The sequence below is a fragment of the Gymnodraco acuticeps genome, unplaced genomic scaffold (assembly GCF_902827175.1).
Source record: "Gymnodraco acuticeps unplaced genomic scaffold, fGymAcu1.1, whole genome shotgun sequence".
NCBI classification, from domain to species: Eukaryota; Metazoa; Chordata; class Actinopteri; order Perciformes; family Bathydraconidae; genus Gymnodraco; species Gymnodraco acuticeps.
Window position 1 is genome coordinate 1,447,786 of NW_022990558.1, and position 21,841 is coordinate 1,469,626.

At 41.4% G+C, this 21,841-nt stretch overlaps 1 protein-coding gene across 1 annotated transcript in view; it reads left to right on the forward strand.

The window, feature by feature from the left end:
- The first annotated feature begins 482 nt into the window (after positions 1-482).
- aatkb (apoptosis-associated tyrosine kinase b) overlaps positions 483-21,841 on the forward strand; it is an 81,452-nt gene continuing 60,093 nt past the window's right edge. Inside the window, exons 1-2 of the mRNA XM_034227509.1 lie at positions 483-797; positions 944-1,019. Coding sequence (XP_034083400.1) covers positions 944-1,019 — 76 coding nt within the window. The 5' untranslated portion in view covers positions 483-797. The remainder of the gene's footprint in view (positions 798-943; positions 1,020-21,841) is intronic.

Genomic DNA, 21,841 nt, shown 5'->3' on the forward strand with positions numbered 1-21,841 from the left:
TGACTCCCTCTGCTGCCAGAATCTGATGGGAAGAGAGGAGGAGGGAGCAGCTGGAGTGGATGCATGTGGGGGGAAGGGGTCTCTCCAACATGTATGAACAGTAGGATTAGAGTGGGGATAGTCTGGAGAGCTGTGTGCCTTTCCCTGGTGTTACATCACAGTCCTGGAGATGTTTTTATATCTCATCTTATCTAACTGAGGCAGAGGAGGAGACAGCTGCAGAAACACACGCAGTGAAGTCACAAATACTTTTCTCTGTATGTGAAGATGTCAGCCTCGGAATACAAAACAGAACAGAATGTGTCCTTTTTTCTGCAAAGATAGTCTTTTATAGGCTCCACTCTCTCCGATGTATATTTCAGTCGGCTGAGCATCAAGCAGCAGCAGCCTATCGCCAGCCTCCCACAGCCCCTCCCCCTGCGCATGCACCGAGCGCAAAAACCGCTCCACAAATTCTATTTGGACGCATTAGCGAGCAAGATGGCGCTGTTGCTGTCAGCACCTCGGACAGCTCTCGAAACAAGACTGGACGTTTGATTTATGAGCAGAGGTGTGCCTGAACTCGTCCTGTCAGAGCTTCTCAGATGATGAGACCGCATCCGGGTGCCGCGTGAAGCTCTGGATCAACTTGACTGCTGTTAACCAGGACTTTGCCCTCCTCCTCCTCCTCCTCCTCCTCCTCCTCCTCTTCCTCCTCCTCCTCTTCCTCTTCCTCTGCAGCTATTGAAGAGTTCAGGAGGACAAATCATATACACCGGCTTCAGCCTGCAGAGGAGCAGTATATCTTCATCACAACGGTGCGAACATGGAAGGGCGCGTTGGGAAAACACCCGGGGCCGGTTCAGAGAGGAGAAACGAGGCTGTGTTCATGAAATAGTGTTGCCTAGTTTCTTGAGTTTTAATTCCTGCATTCTTACTCTTTTGCTTTTCATCGGTTGTGAAGATGTTGGTGATCCTGGTGGCGATGTCTTCAGGCTTTTTCAGCACCGGCTCTGCCCTCAGCTCCCATTTCAGCCCAGGTGAGCCGACATTCCTCTGCTAACATCCCCGGATAATGCCCTAATGCGCTGCTGTTTGATAATGCTCGTTACGCGTTAAACTACAAGTTGCTCACAAACGCATACACGTTTTAACGGCTATCTAATTCATAAGACGATCAGATACCCCGTGTTGAAACGATGCAATCGTTCAAATCCGCAATTTGTGAAGGATCCTTGCGTATGAATTGAGAATAAAAAAAGAAAAGAAAAGCAAGTAACAGAAAAATAATGTAAGCATTCTGTAAATATGATTTATAGACGTTCATATCAATAATGTGTTCTCTCTTAAAGGTGCAGTACATATAAAGGTGAAAGGTGAAAGGGAATTGTGGGAGACTTCCTCTAATTGGAGTAGGAGGGTGCACCTGTGTTATCCAACAAGTAACACAAGAGGATTATGGGAAATGATTAATGGTGGCAGGTTGTTTTCACATCATGGTGAAATCATCAGAAATCCCTGCAAAGTCAATGGCATTTTTTTATAATGCAGCATAAGCAGCAACTGGCCTATCATGTATGTGGTTTCTATGGCAACCAAAAGGCGTAGCAGTCTCTGACTCTCTTGTTACTAACAGTGAATACGAAATGGATTTACTCCTACAGTGCCTAATCATTTTCTAGAGTTACTTCGTAGTGGCATTGGCATTCTTTTCTCTGGGTTGCTTTGACATAATGAAAAACAGAAGCGTATTCATTTCCTGCAGGCGCTTAAGTGGGTCTCTACTGCCTCTCTTGAAATGGCTACCTTAGCTTCATAATGTCCTCCTGCCCTTTTCAAAGCACATTAATTTCATATCATGAATCCCCACTCTCCATTTCAGTATTGTAATCAATGCAGCAGATTGTCCTTCTCTTTTGCTTCAGAGTCTTTTCTGTTCTCTCATAATTATTAACACTCACCACATACTGTATTTAAAACAACATTTGCATAGTTGACAGGTCATCTTTCGTTCCATTGTTTATTCATTTTGAAGTGGCAGATTTGATAAATGCTACAAATGCATTTCCTTTCTTTAAAAAAGTCGGTCAGTAATTGGATAGCTGTTGTCATGGAGCTGCCCAAGGCACCAAAATCATGACATCGTGACAAATCTGATATTTCAACCCAGTCTCACATCTAAACGTGTGGTCCACAATTTGGGACGTAGTATTTCTACAAAAACGCCTCTGAAATTGTAGGATCCCTACGTTCTTTTCACCATTCATTTCAAATGGCTGGCGTCTATCTATCTATCACATGGGCTCAGGGTCGGCGTCATGGGGGGTCATTCGCGGGCCATGCCCCCCCAAATGAGTCACTGTGCCCCCCCAACGCAGGGTGGGCAAGCCTTGTCACTTTGCCGATTTTTTCTTTTTTTTATCATATAGGCTAAGTGAAAACGTTTCCACTAAAGGTTTTTTGTGTGAAATACATCAGAAATAAATAATACAAATATAAAACACAGCCTGAGGTGTGCTCACTGCTGCTCTCTGATTGGTGTGTTGCTTGACCAATGACCCCCGACCTTTTTTTTGTTATCATTACGTGGCTGAGTGTTTAGATGAAAGCCCAGTGGCGATCTGTTCATCTGTTATACTGATTATACAGTAAAGCCATCGAAAATAATATGATATACAGTACAGTACAAGTACATGGGTCTCTTTGTTTCATTCAAGCTCTGTGTGTGTGTGGCACGAGCGCATTTTGTGAGTGCGCGAGCGGTAACGTGGAATGTTGTGGTTAGCATCTGGTTAGCTAGCTATGCTAACGGATATAAAGGGCTGTTTCTACACCAAGGTGGAGGAGAGTCCTCTCCTGTCAGACTGAGAGGATCTTATAACGTCAGCTCAGTGAGGTAAGGACTCTCTCAGTGTTTAGATAGTTCACTTTAGTGTAAGTTATCTCAGTGGGTCTCAAACGGTTTGGTCACAATTTATGTAAGTATTTTCGAGGAATACCTTTATATGATCATTATAGTTATTAAAGAGAGAATAAATGAAAAACGGGTACGAAATACTATAGGACAGTAACACAAGAATACAGTTTAAAAGGGGAATGATTAGTGAAATATCCATAAAGAAAAAGTAAATCTGTGTACAGTTGTGTTTCATATGGATGCTGAGAGATGTAGGCTATCCATAGATCTCTTCACTTTGCTCTCAAAGTGCACCAGATTGATGCATTTAACTTCAATATTTTAAAAATAATATTCCCGGGGGAGCATGCCCCCAGACCCTCCTAGAGGAGGTTAGGTCCACCCCCACCTAAAACATGTTCACATGGATAGGATACTAAATACATTTGCACACTTTTTATATGATGGCCTATGTCCATATCAAATCAAATCAAGTTTTATTTATATAGCACATTTTTCAACGATTTTTGGTCGAGCCAAAGTGCTGTACATATAATAAAAAATAACCTACAGTAAAGACACTTTACAGCAAATACAACAGCACAGTTTGTGCAGAATATCAGTATGAGAAAACGACACCCTCTGTCCTTATATGTTTCTGTTTTGGTGGTCGTGCCACAACCGTGCATGTATGCACAAGTCATAGGTGCGCTATACAATAGCACTACACCCTGCAATGTGTGTGAAAGACAATAGACTTTACAGCATGTTTTTTTAAATTGAAGTTGCGTTGGTGTTTGTGTGTTGGTTGTTGACGGCAGTGTGTGCCCCCCCTTGGTAAATGATTGCCCCCCCATTCAAGTTGTTCTAGAGCCGACCCTGCATGGGCTGAAGTCGAATAGTCCATTTAACTTGTGAAATGACCCGGAAGTCCCTCAGTGGCAGCCATGATAAGTGCCGTTCGAATTCTCTAGAATGAAAGGAAAGGAGGTTTCAAACTTCCTTTATAACCTCCTTTAGCTTAGGAACCGGACCTCCCCGAAAGGAGAGGAGAAAATGCTGCCCCACAATGCCTTGCAGCCGCAGCATTTGCCGTCACACAACAGTCGGCCGGTCACGGAAACAACCGATTATGACCGAGAAATGATATCATGAAAGTTACGGTGCTTATTAAGCATTTTAAAACGTATGTGGTAAGTTGCCAAAGTGCTTTTTTTCTGAACGTTCATCAGTATTATAATCAAAAAGAGAAATATGAACGTTAGTTTTTACTGAAATGATCAAATAAAGTCAACATTTCACAGTCTTTACTGAGCTGTTTGGGTTTGTTCAACTTTTAAAAGATGTTTGAATGGTGATATACACAGTGATAGATGTTAAGGACTAACGTTTATAATAAATACATTTGTATTGATTTTAAGATCTTAGTTCATACAGTCATACGTATTGGGATCATTTGTATTAATGTGGACCGGAGGGAGAGGGTGACGAGCATAAGTTTCACTTTCCTTTTTTATTTAAATTCCAACTTTGGTCATGAAGAATATGTTTCTCTGTTGTCCACGTTCATAAAGCATAAAGCAACAGCGTCAGAGCACGGTGCAGAGTCTCTAGATGAGTTTACAGTAGTCCCTCGTTCTTATTAAACATCCATGTTGTAGTCCGCTGTATAGAAAACTGTAGTTTCCATAGTTTCCCCACAGCAGCAGACGCACATTCATGACGTCCGCTGGCGCATCATAAACACGTCGGATAGTGAAAGTGCATTCGGATTCTCTAAAGTACCGCAGTCTCTTCTCCTAAGTCCTTTTGAATTCTCCTATCCACTATTCCTTAACCCTGTGACGTTTCACTCAGAGGTCAAGGAATAGGAGATAGGGTTAGACCCTATGGGTTAGACGTTAGGAGCTGATTTTTGGATTATCCGACCGCAACCGTGATCTTCATATTTCTCTCCGCATAAAAAAAAAACATGGCCGACCTTCGTTTTATTCTCGGTGGAAAATGCCTATTTTAAGGTTAGTTTGGCCATTAAAATGCGATTTGATGCGAGAAATATGAGTTGTTATTTCAGATTATGTGTGCAGTGGATGTACATGATCTTTAGTTTGCTAGTTATTATGAAGATTACTTCAGGAAATGGTGTCTATACAACGTTTTCATTGTTACCAAGGTGGTTGCTATAGGGACGCTGCTATCGATATTATTTCTGTTATGTTGTGTAACTGTTTAATGGTGTTATCTTTATTGCTACCCCTTCCCCGTCAATGTATAGTGTTGGTCCACAGCGCAAACATATTAGTTTAACAAAATCTGCATCTAAAATCGTGACATAGATACGTTATTTTCCCCTGTGCAATTCTCCAACCCAGTCTCACATCTCACATCATATCGTCATAAGCAATACTAGAAACAGACGTAGGCAAGATCATCAGCTCGGTGATTGGATGGTTTAGCCGCAATGCACGTTGGGAGATGGTGTTTATGCGATGTGAAATCCGAAAATATTAAAAAAAATATTAATACTTTATTCCGAGTGTGCTTGCTTTTTTTCTCTTTGAAAGTCATCACATAACGGCATTGTAATACACGGTTCGGCTGCATGAAATATTACATATCTGCCGTAGTTCTCTATTTATAGAGCCCTGATGAGAAGACTTCTAGACAAACAGGAAGAACTGCCGCCAAAACTGAAAACGTGACGTGGATCATAAATATAAGCAATTAAACAACATCTTACATTTCTTTTCACACAATACGTCTGCTTGCAGTATCAACACTAATTCGGCTGACTTTTATATTTGATCCAATTGGTAGATAGGCTGTACAGATGTAGCACCTCATTTCAGACAGTTTGAAACGCGAGGGCCGTGGCCGGCACGGGGTCTGCCCTCGCTCAAAAACCTCCAGCCTGACTTGAGACCGCCCCCGTGATAAATAAATGTAATTATAATGAAGCCAGCTGCAATGGATCATTGATCCACCAGGGGGTGCAGTATGGAGTGTAGTATGGAGCTCATGTGAAATAAACTCTGATACAGTACGGTAGATTTATGTCTGGTAGGCTACTACTACTGTATAGCGGATCTTTGTTAAGATCCATATGTCACGGATAGGATCATACTCTGTGCTAAATAAGAGACATTTAATCATTTACAAAACATCACCATGTTTTTATTTAACAAAATAATGTCGGTTAGTCCACAACTACTGTACAAAAAACATCAGGAAGCCCGCCGGCTCCAAAAACGAACGGGAGGAAATGCTCTCGATTTTTAATTCTAATTTAATCATCATCTTCACCACGATCATTTATGTTTATGTTCCCCGAATTTACATGAAAGCACTGACAAATATGAATATACTGTAGTCAACTTCATTAAAACGTTATTAACGTGCCTAAACTCAGTAATTCACTAAAAATATTTAGATTTTAATGGAGCCTCGTCAGGCAGATCAGGGTCCCGACGCGTAGCGGAGGGATCTTGATCTGGACGAAGGGTGTTATTTTCCCCATAATGACCAAGTCGCTGCATATTATCCCGCTTATTACATGGCCACATTCTCAACAAAGTAACAACATGACTCCCAATATTAATTGAAATGCTTTTATGGATTTAGAAAATGTTTTTATTGATTTAAAAAATAGTTGTAGGCTATGTATTGATTTAAATTGACATGCATCCGCTAAGAAAAATAGTCCGTTGTTACCTTTTTTTAAACAGTCTGAATGAAACGGCAGCTCTCAGCTGTGTGTTTACACCATACAATCTATGGTTTACACATCTAATGGCCCATCAGGCACAGCTCTCTCTCCCCCCCCTGATCTGACACCATTGTTTGGTTTCCATGGTAGCGCGTCTCTTTAGTAGCGCGCAACTGAAAGTCTGAGAGGGTGGAGATTGTTCACAGAAAACAGAACAAGAATGGACAACTCCACCCTCTGCTCACTCCTTTCCTGTACAATACAGGTCCAGCCAGGCAAAACAGTGCACTTCTCTTTCCCGCACTACTGTGACAGACCATGGGGCTGGGTCAGCCACTAACATATTCATATTTCTCTTCTCAAAAAGAGAAATATGAACGTTAGTTTTTAACTGAAATTATCAAATAACATTTCACAGTGTTTACGAACATTGACTATACCGTTCACCAGCCCCACCATGCCTATGTATGTTGCAAACTCTTTGTTTAAAACTAATTGGCCATCGGAATGTGTGTGTCCCACCCCCCCCCCTCTTCTGCATGTCTCTTCTACATCAACATGTGTCCCCTCTTCTCCATGTCTCTTCTACATCACCATGTGTCCCCTCTTCTTCATGTCTCTTCTACATCAACATGTGTCCCCTCTTCTTCATGTCTCTTCTACATCAACATGTGTCCCCTCTTCTTCATGTCTCTTCTACATCAACATGTGTCCCCTCTTCTTCATGTCTCTTCTACATCAACATGTGTCCCCTCTTCTTCATGTCTCTTCTACATCAACATGTGTCCCCTCTTCTCCATGTCTCTTCTACATCAACATGTGTCCCCTCTTCTTCATGTCTCTTCTACATCACCATGTGTCCCCTCTTCTTCATGTCTCTTCTACATCAACATGTGTCCCCTCTTCTCCATGTCAATCAATCAATCAATGTTTATTTATATAGCCCAATATCACAAATGTTACATTTGTCTCAGTGGACTTCACAATTTGTACAAAAATATCAGTATGACAATACGACACCCTCTGTCCGTAGACCCTCACATCGTACAAGGAAAAACTTCCGGAGAAAACCCACAGTTTAAAGGGAAAAATGGGAGAAACCTCAGGGAGAGCAACAGAGGAGGGATCCCTCTCTCAGGACGGACAGACGTGCAATAGATTCCGTGTGTAAATTGAAAAGATAATACATTTGCAACATAGGTAGTCCAAATGTTTGGAAATGCATGTGTGTATAATAGGAAGATGAATCCACGAGGATATCCATCCAGGACCTATGATCCAGGACCACAGCCACGACTCAAGATCCAGGGCTCGCGATGCAGGACACAGGACCGCAGGATCATCCATGACTCCGGATCCCGGCGTATATAGACACCAAAAATAAATACATTTGGGGAAGCTGGGTTAATCGGAACATGAGAGTACACAGGTATAGACAGAGAGAAGGAAGAAGTAAAATGTCCCCCGACAAACTAAGCCTATATCAGCAAAACTAGGGGCTGAATCTAATCAGCCCTAACTATAAGCTTTATCAAAAAGGAAGGTCTTAAGCGCACTCTTAAAAACGGATAGGGTGTCTGCCGCCCGAACACAAACTGGAAGCTGATTCCACAAATGTGGAGCTTGATAAGAAAAGGCTCTGGCTCCCATTGTACTTTTAGAGACTCTAGGAACAACCAACAACCCTGCATTCTTGGAACGCAATGCCCTAGTACAGGGGTGCCCAACCTTTTTTGAACCGAGAGCTACTTTTAAAGTTGCCAGTCTGCCGAGATCTACCAGTCCAAATAGAGAGGCGTAGCCATTACTGACAGCCTACTACCAGGTAAATACACACTTCTACTTGTATAAAACTGACCTTTGTACGATTAATACTTCATAAAATACTGCAGATCCTTTATCTTACCTCTTTCTAATCTACACACATACAAGTATTTAACTGAAGTTACACAACAGTGTTGTTGATACAGAGTTGGAGTTTATCCACACGTCACATACTACAGTGGGTAATGTTTTCAAGAAACATTGAACAGTGCTGCCACACATGACACAGGACAAAAAGAAAAGACTCTGAACCCTTTATTTGCCATTATATAAAAATAGTGTTGCTACAAAAGTATACATTCGGCTTACTAATAAGACGACTCAGATCTGAAGCTGCACAGGAATCTGCTGCCAAAGTGCAATAAAAAAGACACAATTAATATAATCAAACCATTTTTTTGTTGCATTTTAGTAGAGTATAAAAAGAAATGCCTTTAAAATAGGATGCAAGCAACACTAGTTTCTTAACCTGAATTGATAATAGACTATAATCAATTTAAACAGAACAGATCTTAATGTTTGCATTCTTATACCATTTTGTACAATAATTATAATGAATAAGTTCAAACAAACTAAAACTTACAGCTGATTAATAACGGTATCTAACTTGAGTTTTTATCAAAAACCTGTTGAAATGCTACTGTTATTTTCATTACGCATCGGCAGCCTCCAGGAATGCTTCTTTCACAACTTCGCCGTCTTTGAAAGACTTCATGTGTTTCGCAAGAACGTGACTGACACGATAAGATGCCCTGGTAGCAGCCTTGCTCTTGTTGTTGGGCCTGGTGGAAATGGCCTGCTGTGCATTTAGCTGTCCTTTCAGGCCCCTCCCCTTTTGGAGCGTAGGGCAGAATTAGGAGGGAATTCCGTCTCGTAGCGTTTGTGCACTGTTTTGAAATGCCGCTCCTAAATTACCCTTCTTCGATAAAGCCACGCTCGCATTGCAGATGAGACAGATGGACTTTGAATTGGAATAGATACAAAAATAATCATCCTCCCACTCGGAGTGAAAATTATATATTTTGGGCTTTTTTGCTTCTGCCATAATTGCGGTCTTGTGTGTGTGCGGACTGTCACTCCTGTTGACACGGACAACGTCAGCGAAATAGTGCCCACCAGCCACGCCCCGACACATGGGGTCACGCCGGCCAATCACAAAGCTTTGATGCGTTCAAGTGCATTATTCTGGCACAGGAAGATTATGTTACAGGACATTAACGATAAAACAGAATGTTGTTGTTCTATTTTTAGACACATCTCGCGATCGACTGGGAATCTCCTCGTGATCGACCGGTCGATCACGATCGACTGGTTGGGCACCCCTGCCCTAGTAGGATAGTAGGGTATAATGAGTTCTTTAAGGTAAGATGGTGCCTGCCCATTAAGGGCTTTGTAGGCGAGAAGAATAATTTTAAATTATATCCTGTGTTCTATAGGGAGCCAGTGTAAGGCAGCCAGAACAGGAGTAATGTGGTCCCTTTTCCTAACTCTGGTTAGTACACGAGCTGCAGCATTTTGAATCAGCTGAAGCGACTTGACTGACTTCTTGGTACACCCTGATAATAAGGAGTTACAATAATCCAGCCTTGAAGTAACAAATGCATGGACTAGTTTCTCTGCATCGTTTTGAGGCAAGATATGCCTGATTTTTGCAATGTTACGTAGATGGAAGTAGGCGGTCCTAGAAATTGATTTTATGTGGGTGTTAAAGGATAAATCCTGATCAAATATAACACCAAGATTCCTTACAGTCTCACTGGAGGCCAAATTAATGCCATCCATAGTTAGTATATCTTTAGATAATTTGTTTCGTAGATTCTTCGGGCCAAGTACAATAACTTCAGTTTTGGTCGTGTTTAACATCAAAAAGTTTAAGGTCATCCACGTTTTTAAGTCCTTGAGGCAGTCTTGAATTTTATTTAGATGATTAATTTCATCAGGCTTGATTGATAAATATAGTTGAGTATCATCCGCATAACAATGAAAATGTACAGAATGATTCCTTATAATATTGCATAACGGAAGCATATATAATGTGAACAAAATAGGTCCGAGCACTGAGCCCTGTGGCACTCCATGGCTAACTTTGGTTTGCGTGGAAGATTCATCATTGACACGTACAAACTGAGAGCGTTCAGATAGATAGGACCTAAACCAGCCTAAAGCAGTTCCCTGTATGCCAACTAAGTGCTCTAGTCTTTGCAATAAGATATCATGGTCGATAGTATCAAATGCAGCACTGAGATCGAGCAAAACAAGAATAGAGACAAGTCCCTTGTCAGGGGCTATTAGAATGTCATTTGTGACTTTAACCAGAGCTGTCTCTGTGCTATGATGTGTTCTAAAGCCAGACTGAAAATCTTCAAATAAATCATTGTTTTTTAAGTAATCACACAGCTCCATATCTCTTACATTAACATGTGTCCCCTCTTCTCCATGTCTCTTCTACATCAACATGTGTCCCCTCTTCTTCATGTCTCTTCTACATCAACATGTGTCCCCTCTTCTTCATGTCTCTTCTACATCAACATGTGTCCCCTCTTCTTCATGTCTCTTCTACATCAACATGTGTCCCCTCTTCTTCATGTCTCTTCTACATCAACATGTGTCCCCTCTTCTTCATGTCTCTTCTACATCAACATGTGTCCCCTCTTCTCCATGTCTCTTCTACATCAACATGTGTCCCCTCTTCTTCATGTCTCTTCTACATCACCATGTGTCCCCTCTTCTTCATGTCTCTTCTACATCAACATGTGTCCCCTCTTCTTCATGTCTCTTCTACATCAAGATGTGTCCCCTCTTCTCCATGTCTCTTACATCAACATGTGTCCCCTCTGTGGAAAGAGACTCTGAAAGTTTCAGGAACAAAGATTCTCTCTCTTTTTGTCCTGATCCATTTCTATAAAAACCTGTCTGAAAATGAGCTGATCAGATTTTGGCCACTTTGTGATGTCATAACAATCTTTTGTCTTGTGTAACCATTAGCCAATCACCAACCAAGGTACCCCCCCCCCACACCTTATCACCTGAATCTCCTCCGAGAGCACCATTATGTTCTTTTTAAACAAATATCTCTCAGAGGGGCGTGGGGAGGGGCTCCTTTTTTTCATCTAAAGTAACAGACAGAGAATCAGCACTTTGGAAACAGGGCTGAAACAGAGTGTGGTAATGCTGCAATGATCTGTTGGTGTTTCAGCCAATCAGAGACAGGCTCTATATCTGAGACCTGTAATATATTGATGAAAAACAGTATAATAGGGGACCTTTAAATGACTCCTCTGGGTATTTCCACAGTATTGTGTTCATGTAAATCCCTTTGGATAAAAGCGTCTCTTAAAGTGGACCTATCATGCTATATTTGAACAATATATTGTAGGGCCATACCTATATAAAGTATATAAATATAGTTTTTTTTTCAAAATACCAAACAGATCCTGCATTTTAGCCATGCCTCATTTCGCTCTATTTGCTCTTTCCAGCGCTGTTTTTGCAGGGGGCTGATTCTGTGAGCTGCAACTGACCACGCCCCCCTGCAGGAGAGGGGAGCGTGCTTTGAGATCAGCTGCTGGGCTGTCAGAAGAGGGGGAGAAAAAGAGATCTCCGTCCTCCGTGTTTTATTCTTATAGAAGTAAGAAGAGAAGTAATGGGGCAGAAACCCTCCTTTTTACACAGCGGTCCAGACATAGACATCAAACGGCGACACATATTCAGTTGCCAGTTACTTTTGCATTAGGGCAGTGATATCTAGATACTTTCCAAGGTTTGACATAATGAATTGTGCTACTTTTAAAGCAAGCAACGATGTTTTCAAATCTGTAATCAAAAAGCTCCTCAAAAACGCTATCGAAGCAGTTCCTGCCGTTGCTACGTTAGTTCAAACAGTAACAACAGACTATTTTTCTTAGCGGATGCATGTCAATTTAAATCAATACATACAACTATTTTTTAAATCAATAAAATATTTTTCTAAATCCATAAAAGCATTTCAATTAATATTGGGAGTCATATCGTTACTTTGTTGAGAATGTGACCATGTAATAAGCCTTCAAATAACACCTTCATGCCGATCTAGATCCCTCCGCTTCGCGTCGGGCTCCTGATCAGCCTGTCGCGTTCTTTTCCCCATAATGTTTATGTTTATGTTTATTAAGGATCCCCATTAGCTTTTGCTCTCGACAAAAGCTACTCTTCCTGGGGTCCGACACTTAAAACAATACAACAATAATACAGCAACATTTAGGACATAAGTCCTGACATCATTAACAACATTAAAAACATCACCAATATCATCAACAACATGCGATCAAATTAAATTAAATTAGGGTTCACAGCTCACAAGGGTACATGGTCATTAGTAGATGGCCCTTTGATCTCTTCTTGAAAGAGGCTCTGGACTCTATTTCAGTAAGGTAGTTTGGCAATGAGTCCCATTCCTTTATAGCTCTATAAGACACAGAAGATTTCAGAAGATGTGTCCTGGGTTTAGGTGCCAGTAGATGGCCTGATGTAGCTTGTCTAGTCTTATGGTCATGCTCGTCTCTTGTGTAAACTATTTGATCATAAAAATACAGTGGTTTTTTGCTAAATTGGAAAATTTTTAGAAAAGTGATACAGTACCACAAGATTGCAGACGTTTCTCAACTGGAAGCCATGATAGGTTTTTATGCATAACTCCAATATGAGTGCACTTCGAACAGTGGAGAGCTAGTCTGGCGGCCTTGTTTTGAGCTATTTGTAATTTCTGTAAATGTGTTTTTGCTGCTGATGACCATATGACCGGACAGTACTCTAGATGTGACAAAACCATAGACTGAATGACTTTTTTCAAAGTGGTTGGTGTTACATACTTTGTACATTTTCTCGCCACAGCTATGCTCCTTCTCATTTTAGTTACGATACTGTCAATTTGCTTTGTCCACCGTAAACCAGAATCAAGAACAATGCCAAGCAACTTAGTCTCGTTTACCTGTTCCACTGGCTGACCAGCCAGTGTCAGGCTTAATGAGGATTGCTGCTTAACATATGTCTGGATCCGAATACCATTGCTTTTGTTTTTGCAATGTTGAGTACCAGTTTGTTATTGTTGACCCAGTCTGCTATGGCTTTAATCTCTATTTTAAGTAGATAGTTTAACTCACTGCATGTTGATGCTGTACTGTACATTGTGGAATCATCAGCATACATTATTACACTGGACTTATTTAATACGTAAGGAAGGTCATTTGTGAATATAGAGTACAACAAAGGCCCAAGCGAACTCCCCTGTGGGACCCCACACTGCAACACCTTACTTTCAGAAAAGCTCCCATTGAAAAAGACTGGCTGCCTTCTAGTCAGGTAGCTCTCCATCCAACACATAGCAACAGAACCACAGCCATAGCATTTGAGTTTGTTCAGCAGCAGAATGTGATCGATTACATCGAAAGCTGCGCTAAAGTCTAACATCACAGCTCCTACAAGCCTCCTATCATCCATGCTCTTTAACCAGTCGTCGGTCATTTGTGCAAGTGCTGTACTTGTAGAGTGACCATCTCTATAGGCATGTTGGTAGTTCGTTGTCAGATTGTTACTTGAAAAGTAGTATTGAATAATACTACATTACTTTTCAATAATAATGACCGCGTCGCTGCACATTATCCCGTACATATGATTATATAGAGTCATTATTCATTTGTTTTAAAGCAGGAGGCGCAAACGCTTGCCTCGAGGAGGGAGAAAAAGAGCCACAGCGGAGAATAAACAGAAGGGCAACCATGGCAACCATGCAAGGGAAGTCTTCTTCGCTGATTTTGTGGCAGACTACAGCGCCACTTACAGACCTGGCATATGTACTACAGCGTCTCCAGCGCTTTCGAGCAGCAATGGCCGGCCGTGGCCCAACCTCTCATTCACCTGATAGGTGGAGAATTGATCACTAAGCGGAGCACCCCTTTTGTGACGTGGAAAATAATTCAAATCTGGATCAGTCTGTATCAGATCTGTTACAGCCCCTTTTTTAGAGATTTGGGTACAGAGGAAAAGAGAGAGGGTTGTATTTTCTGACACTTGGTGAGTTCCCTGACACACCCGGACACATATTCATGTATGAAAGACGTAAAAGAGTGCATTTTGCATGATAGGTCCCCTATAAGTAACATCTATGTATAGCAAAGTGTATTTGAGCGCTATATAAATATCATGTATTATTATTATTATTATTATTATTAATAGTATTATTAAAGGAGTGCAGAGGCACGCAGTCATGCTATACTAATGCTTTTAGTTACATTTCTGGTTGTTGTACCTTACACCTAACTAAGCATTAGTTGAATCACTCAGTGTTTAATTTATAGAAGTGTGAAGTTGTTGGTAATGTTCACATTTGCTGATTATTGTGCCAAACATTTAATTTATTACCTGGATAACATTAGAGAAAAAGTCAATCTGGGATTTTTATTTTGTACTTTTTTGACCAGTTTTGGCAATCTGTCTTTACAGCATGTGAAAGCCATACTACACAGTTTTATATGACACTTGAGATGGAATGAATGAAATAAAGTAGTAATTGGGAATTACAGAGGTCACATCTTGCCATGTTTGTTTGTGATTTTTGGAAAGTGCAGCCGTTTTAATGAAGGGAAATTGTGGCAAGAAAATGTAAAGTATGGAGGCTGAAAGAACTGAGCTGAGAAATGGGACAGCAAGAACAACAAAGTGAAAGAGAGAGGAGGAGGGTGCTCATTCAATAACTGAGATCTTCCTCTCGCTGTGTTTAGGGGGCGTGTGCAGGATGACATCACAGCCCAGGAAAGGCAGGGCAAGCGGCGGTGATGTTATGGGGGGGGGGGGTTTACTGGCAGTGCTGGCAGGTTTCCCAGGCCCCAGGTTATCCATTTCACATCCCTCAGTGTTCTCCTGGCTGCGCACACAGAGCGCTCTCTAATGGTATGGACATACAGACGGGAAGCGGCACGTAATGTTTGTGAACGCCCAGTGGACTCCCTGTCTCCAGGATATCACTGAACTAGCAGATCCAGGTGCTGGAGGACTTGAAAAGCTTGGAAAAGGAGGAACGTAAGTAAAGAGTACATGTACGTAGCTCGATTTTGGATCCTTTCTAAAAGACAAAATGGGATATAGATGAGGAACTATAGAGAACAAAACTTAAGAGGTTCCATCATTTTGCGGATATGTATAGAAGATTATGTTTTGATTTATAGCTTGCAGGATGAGTGAAGCTTAAGAAGCGAAGGGCACACAGCTGTGGATGTGGAATTGGATGCATGCCATCTACAGCAATTGAGCTAAATGTAAAAGCTTTCTCCCACATCTTGAAATCTCCCAACACTCAAAGCAGAACTGAGAGATGAAAGCACCGTGGTGGTCTGAGGTTGTGATTACCCGCCAGCACGGTCTTGTTTTATCCTGGAGAACATCTTGTTCAGAACGTATTCATTCCCATAAGTGAGACGTGGGTCTGATTGCTAATAGCTCCTTCACTCTGAGGAAGCCTCTGTGTGTGTTTCTCTGAATAAAATCCTCTGATTGTATACCAAATGATTCAGGCTAAAGGACACAAACAGACTCCTCTCCGCCTCTTTTCAAATGAATTTAGGTTATTAAGGCAAGTTCCTGGTAACCTCGGATGAATGAACAGACAAGACACACACACACACACACACACACCTTTGGCTTCTTGCAGCAACACAAATACACACCATCAATGAATTGACTATCTTGTAGGACAGAGCACTTCACCACTTTGCATCCTCTGCTCAGCGTCTCTAAACTGCTGAGATGTATTGAACCTTTTAAACCTGACTGGGAATCAATATGTTCATGGTGCTGAGCGTCTTTGTGTTTTGATCCAGACAGGACAGTTACATACTGTAGATCAGATATAGGGATATAATCATTATCACTTCATTAGGCAAGTACTTTTCCATAGGTCCAGTAACTGTTGACTCATTTAGTCTGTTATCATTTTAAAGAGGCCCTATTGTGTTTTTTGGGGGAGGGTTCTATTTGTGTCAAACATGTATGTGCATGTTAATGGTCTGCAGAGGCTAAAATCCACCATGCCTGAAATACCTCCATTGAACTCCTTTGTTTACTTCCGTAATATAGTGACATCACTACACTCGTGCTTCTATTGGCTAGCTAGCGCTCCAACACATTGTAGATGATAAGTTTAGGGGCGGGACATCTCTAAGCGCAACAGCGCCGGCCAGCTAACCAATCAGAGCAGACTGGGCTCTGGTTTCAGACAGAGGGTGAAGAGAGGCAGACGATACAGATATGAACCTGAAGTGAGCATACTAGGGCCCCTTTAACCTACTCCCTGATCATCACACACCTTCAGCTTATTTGCTCAAAGACATGAGCATTTTAAATCTATGCGGACATAAAAAGTCACACTTGATAAAATATTAATGAAATGTGGTTTTCCTTTGTCTGCCCTGCTGCAGTGTGGATCTCATGTGTTGCTTGAGAATGATTCAGCTTCTGGTAGAAGGACACTGCTTATCTAGTCCTGTACATGTCTTTGCTGCTGTTCAGACATGTGGCATGGTGCAGAATGAGGCACTGTGTACTGATTGCTGCTTTACACTGAGGCTGGACTGAGACCCTGCATTGCGCACTGGTTAGCACTAGGAGGTCTGAGTTATGTACACAGAGTTCTTTTGTATACCATATCAATAACAAGGGTTCTCTGGGCTTGCTGAGCAACACATCTGAATATATTTTAGAAATGGGTCCAACAGTTTGGAGTGAGTTCGTCTTATCATATTATATTTAGTCTTTGGAAACATGGGACAACTGCTTTTGTGAACCATTTGATTTGAAAGACATAAATAGATCTATAAATATAGACTGGGATCATTAAGAAAACATCATACCTCAAATGAACTCACAATGAAAAGAAGTTGCAGCTATGGCCAATAGAGGTTGTATGTTTGCATTTGGAATGGACATTCATTTAAAGGATACTTTTGTATACTCTTTGATGCAGTACATTGATTACATGTTTAAGGCTGTCTTAATCAATTCATTGTTAGGTCCTTATTAAACAAGGACCTTGCATACAAATACATAGCAAAGCATAGATTTGGCTTTTAGCTTATTTCCATCTCCCTAGGCAGGTACACACAAAATAATCCACAGACACTAAAAAACATTACAAAGTCTCTATCAAATAACAGTTCTAAAACAGATCAAAGCTTTTAACAACTTAGGAACATTTTAAGTCAGCATTTGTGTTTACACATTTTTTCTTAAGTTCTCAAAAGCAATGTTTCCCAAATATCAATCTCTCTCTGCATGCTGTTCATACACAATTCATCAGAAGCTTGCTCATATCGGAAATCACTGCACTTCCCTTTGTGTAATCCTGATGATAACAGACTGCTGAATCTTGATTTCATCACAACTTATATCAATACAATCCGTTTGTGTTGCCTCTCTATCCTCCCATGTATTGTACTCTCAACAATCCAACGCAGGCAGAGTTTTCAGACTAGCTGCTACATGCTCTGATTCTTGATACAGGATCTCTGCAGTGGTGCCCTTGAGCAAGGTGTAGCAGCCCGCCACATCCATCTTCCCCTGTTTTAGTCCTGAGTAATGGGACAGATGATGTAGTGCGACACCTCCTCCGTCCCCAGGTGTGTGTGTCTACAGCGCCATTTCCCAGAGAAAGTTGTGTTTTACCAGAGAGGTAACGTCGTTTATAAAACACATGGCAGGCAGGCCTAATGGGTATTGTGTCCCTTGAGCCAGCCGAAATAGAAGTAGATTAGGACGGAGGGTGAGTGAGTGCTTTCCAATAATAAAGCCCCTGTGTTGGTGTTTCAGCACCATGGATAGCTTCCACACCGGGCAGCGAGCTGAGGACGAACACTGGGGCTAAGTTTTTAATACATGTTTAATAGAAACAACTATTTTAGTAACTCTTCATTTCATCATCAGTACCAGAACTACATTATCATACTATTGGATTTGAGAGAAAGTGATGAAATACCTTGAATATCCATGTAAACATAGTTATCTTTTCATGTGTAAACACCATACCCAAAGATTTTAAACATGTGCAATGATATCTAATAATGGTAATAAAAAAAATGTTTATCTAAAATAATTAAGTTTGGGGATTATAAAGTGGGCCAACTCTCACTGTTGGACAAGTGTTTTGTCAATATATTTGAAATGACTAGGTTAGCTATGTTAGCTTGCTAGCTTACAGCAGATCTGCAATGATATAAGAATCAATCATGCGATCACATTGTTAAATAAGCCATTAAAACGTACATTTTAGGTCAGTTTCCAGCCAACTTTATATATCCCGAACGTCAACATCACGTGCTCCGGTCCCAGCCGTGTGCGTCACTTTTTTGTTTATGCAGCGCTACTGGTAAACACTACATATGTATTGTCAAGGTGGTGAACACATTTGCACGTGTTTTGCCCCATTTGTGTTTTTTTATTTGCATACTTTTTGAAACTGTAGTGCCTTTCTCCTAATGGAAATGATATGAGCAGTTGTAATGTGTTTGCACCTGTCGGCCACCGTAGGTTTCTGGAACACATTTTCACAAAGTGTGAAAAAACACTTCACCGCTGTGACAAAAATAGAATAGAATAGAATAGAATTCCTTTATTGTCATCGCACCAGGTACAACGAAATTTAAAAAAAAGCAATCCTCGCAGTGCATTTCCACATAAAACGAATAAATATATCTATATAAACATATACACACATAAACATATGCTCACACATCCATACCAACATGCATACATGCCCGCACATTATTTAAATACAGTTTACAATATAAAAATACAAAAATACAGGGATGATATTTGGCATCTCTGATGTCGATCAGTTAATAAATTAATAAAACTATTAAGAAGTAGTGCAGTTGCAAGTTGTAACTGTGTGTGTGCTAGTTCAGTGTTTGACAGTGTTCAGTTCTCGTATGGCTCTGGGGTAGAAACTGTTTTTCAGTCGGTTTGTCCTCGATTGAATTGACCTGTAGAGTCTACCGGAGGGCAGAAGAGCAAACAGGAAGTGTCCAGGGTGTGAAGAGTCTGCAATTATTTTTGCCTGCTCTGTTGAGGCAACGTTGGCTGAAGAGTTCCTCCAGAGAAGGCAGTGAGCAGCCGATGACCTTCTGGGCTGTGTTGATGACCCTCTGAAGGGCTTTCCTGTCCTTTTCTGAGCAGCTGGCACACCACTTGGTTAGGCAATATGCCAGCACACTCTCTATGGAGCAGCGGTAGAAAGACACCAGAAGCTTCTCCTCCAGGTTGAAAGAGAGCTGAGCCAGAAGGCAAAGCTCTCTGTCTACCGGGCCATTTTCGTTCCTACCCTCACCTATGGTCATGAAGGATGGGTCATGACCGAAAGAACGAGATCGCGGATACAAACGGCCGAGATGGGTTTTCTCCGCAGGGTGGCTGGTGTCTCCCTTAGGGATAAGGTGAGAAGTTCGGTCATCAGGGAGGGACTCGGAGTTGAGCCGCTCCTCCTTCGCGTCGAAAGGAGCCAGTTGAGGTGGTTCGGGCACCTAGTTAGGATGCCACCTGGGCGCCTCCCTAGGGAGGTGTTCCAGGCTCGTCCAGCTGGGAAGAGACCAAGGGGTAGACCTAGGACCAGGTGGAGGGATTATATCTCTTTGCTGGTCTGGGAGCGCCTTGGGATCCCCCAGTCAGAGATCCCCCTCCGCGACCCGACCACGGATAAGCGGGAGAAGATGGATGGATGGTGAAAAAACATACACCAAGGTAGAAGATGCCCCATCACAGTGATTTTGATATTTTTGTGTCCTCACTTAGCATCAGTGGTCTCAGATCTAAACTCTTTATGAATCAAATCTCTCTCCTGTTCCTACTTAAAACCACAACAATCTCGAAGTGACAGCTCAGAAGAACAACTTCAGTCGGAATGGCTTCCTCACACATCACACCGACGTCCTTTCTGAAGATAGCAAGGCTTAGAAAAAAGCTATTTTCTCTCAGGAGATAACAGGAGCTATGATTGAATGGATTTCTTTGGTTATCTGTGTTATTACGAGTGTATGGGAATAACTCCATTTGAGCCTCTTAACTGAGGCATCCATGACATAATGGTGTGCCATGGAGCGATACACCGTCAAAGAGAGCTCCAGTTGTCATCTCTGCTCTGTTTAGTCTGTTTGAACAAGAGGCTGGAATATTAAACTGGAGGATGGGAACGCCAATAGAATAATGGAGCATTGAGTGCAAATTCAATCAATGTTGTTGATTTATTTTGATTCTTTTGTTCTCCTCTTTAGGGTTTAATATCATAAACGTTTTCATTGTTCAGTTTCCTCTGTATTCTCCTCACTATCTGCAGCCTTTGTTGTTGTCCCTGTTTCTCTATTTCTTAACATCCTTTCTCAATATACCCCTTTCCATCTCTCTATGAACTGTGCAATGGAGGCGCTGCCAGTGCAGTTTCACAGCCGGCTGTTAAGCCTGTGACTTAGAGCGATTCATCGCTGGCCACGCTTGCCTGGCTGAGAAATGAAACGATTGGTTTGGAGTCCAAGTGCGTCCCGATGCAGAGAGAGAGAGATTATAGTGTTGGTGGAAGAATGAGAGTGAAAGGGGAGGATACAATGTGTGTGATAGTGACAGATCCAGGCAGACTGCCAAATAGATCTGAAGCTCCTCGTGTCAGGCGAAAGGGGGTTTAGTAAGTGAGTCAGGAAATTGAGGTTGTAAATTAAGATTCTGTTCTGCATCCTCAGAGGATGTTAAGTCTTTGATCTCTCAGGTATGATTCTGCCCCGTCGCACATTAGATTCTGAGCACCACCATGACATGAGACTCAGCAGTATTTGTCGCTTTAAAAAACGTGAGCAATAATGTTTCTATAAGTGATAATATTTTCTGCTGAACCACATGCTTTGACAAGGAGATCAGATAAATCACTATCAGTGAAACTGATAGTCTATTTGGACCCGCCTGTGATGCCTTTATTGATCCACCATAGGGGACTTGCAATGTGATGCAGCTCCACAGGGAATAAGGTACAAGATCAGTAAAAGGAAAATAAAAGAAATACATTTGCATAAATACCTATATTTCAAAAAACTTGTTTTTCCCATTCTATACACACCCGGGTATAAATAGCCTCATTGGCATGGCAACCCTGGTGCAACAGCCTTGTTCTCAACTCTTGTGAGAGGCTGAAAGCACAAGATTTAAACATTATTTGATCCCTGTGCCAATACAAAATGTGATAATAGCAGATAAGGGATGGACATTATGGATTATCCTTGTTTTTATTATTATTATATTTAGGAAAAAAAGCCCTTTTGTTGCTAACTTTTCCTCCTGTATTTGCGTTTTTCTGTTTGCCATCACCTTTTTTTGTATGTTTTTTTGTGGAAACTCTTCGTTGTCGAAAGCATGTGTGAAAAGCCTATACAAAT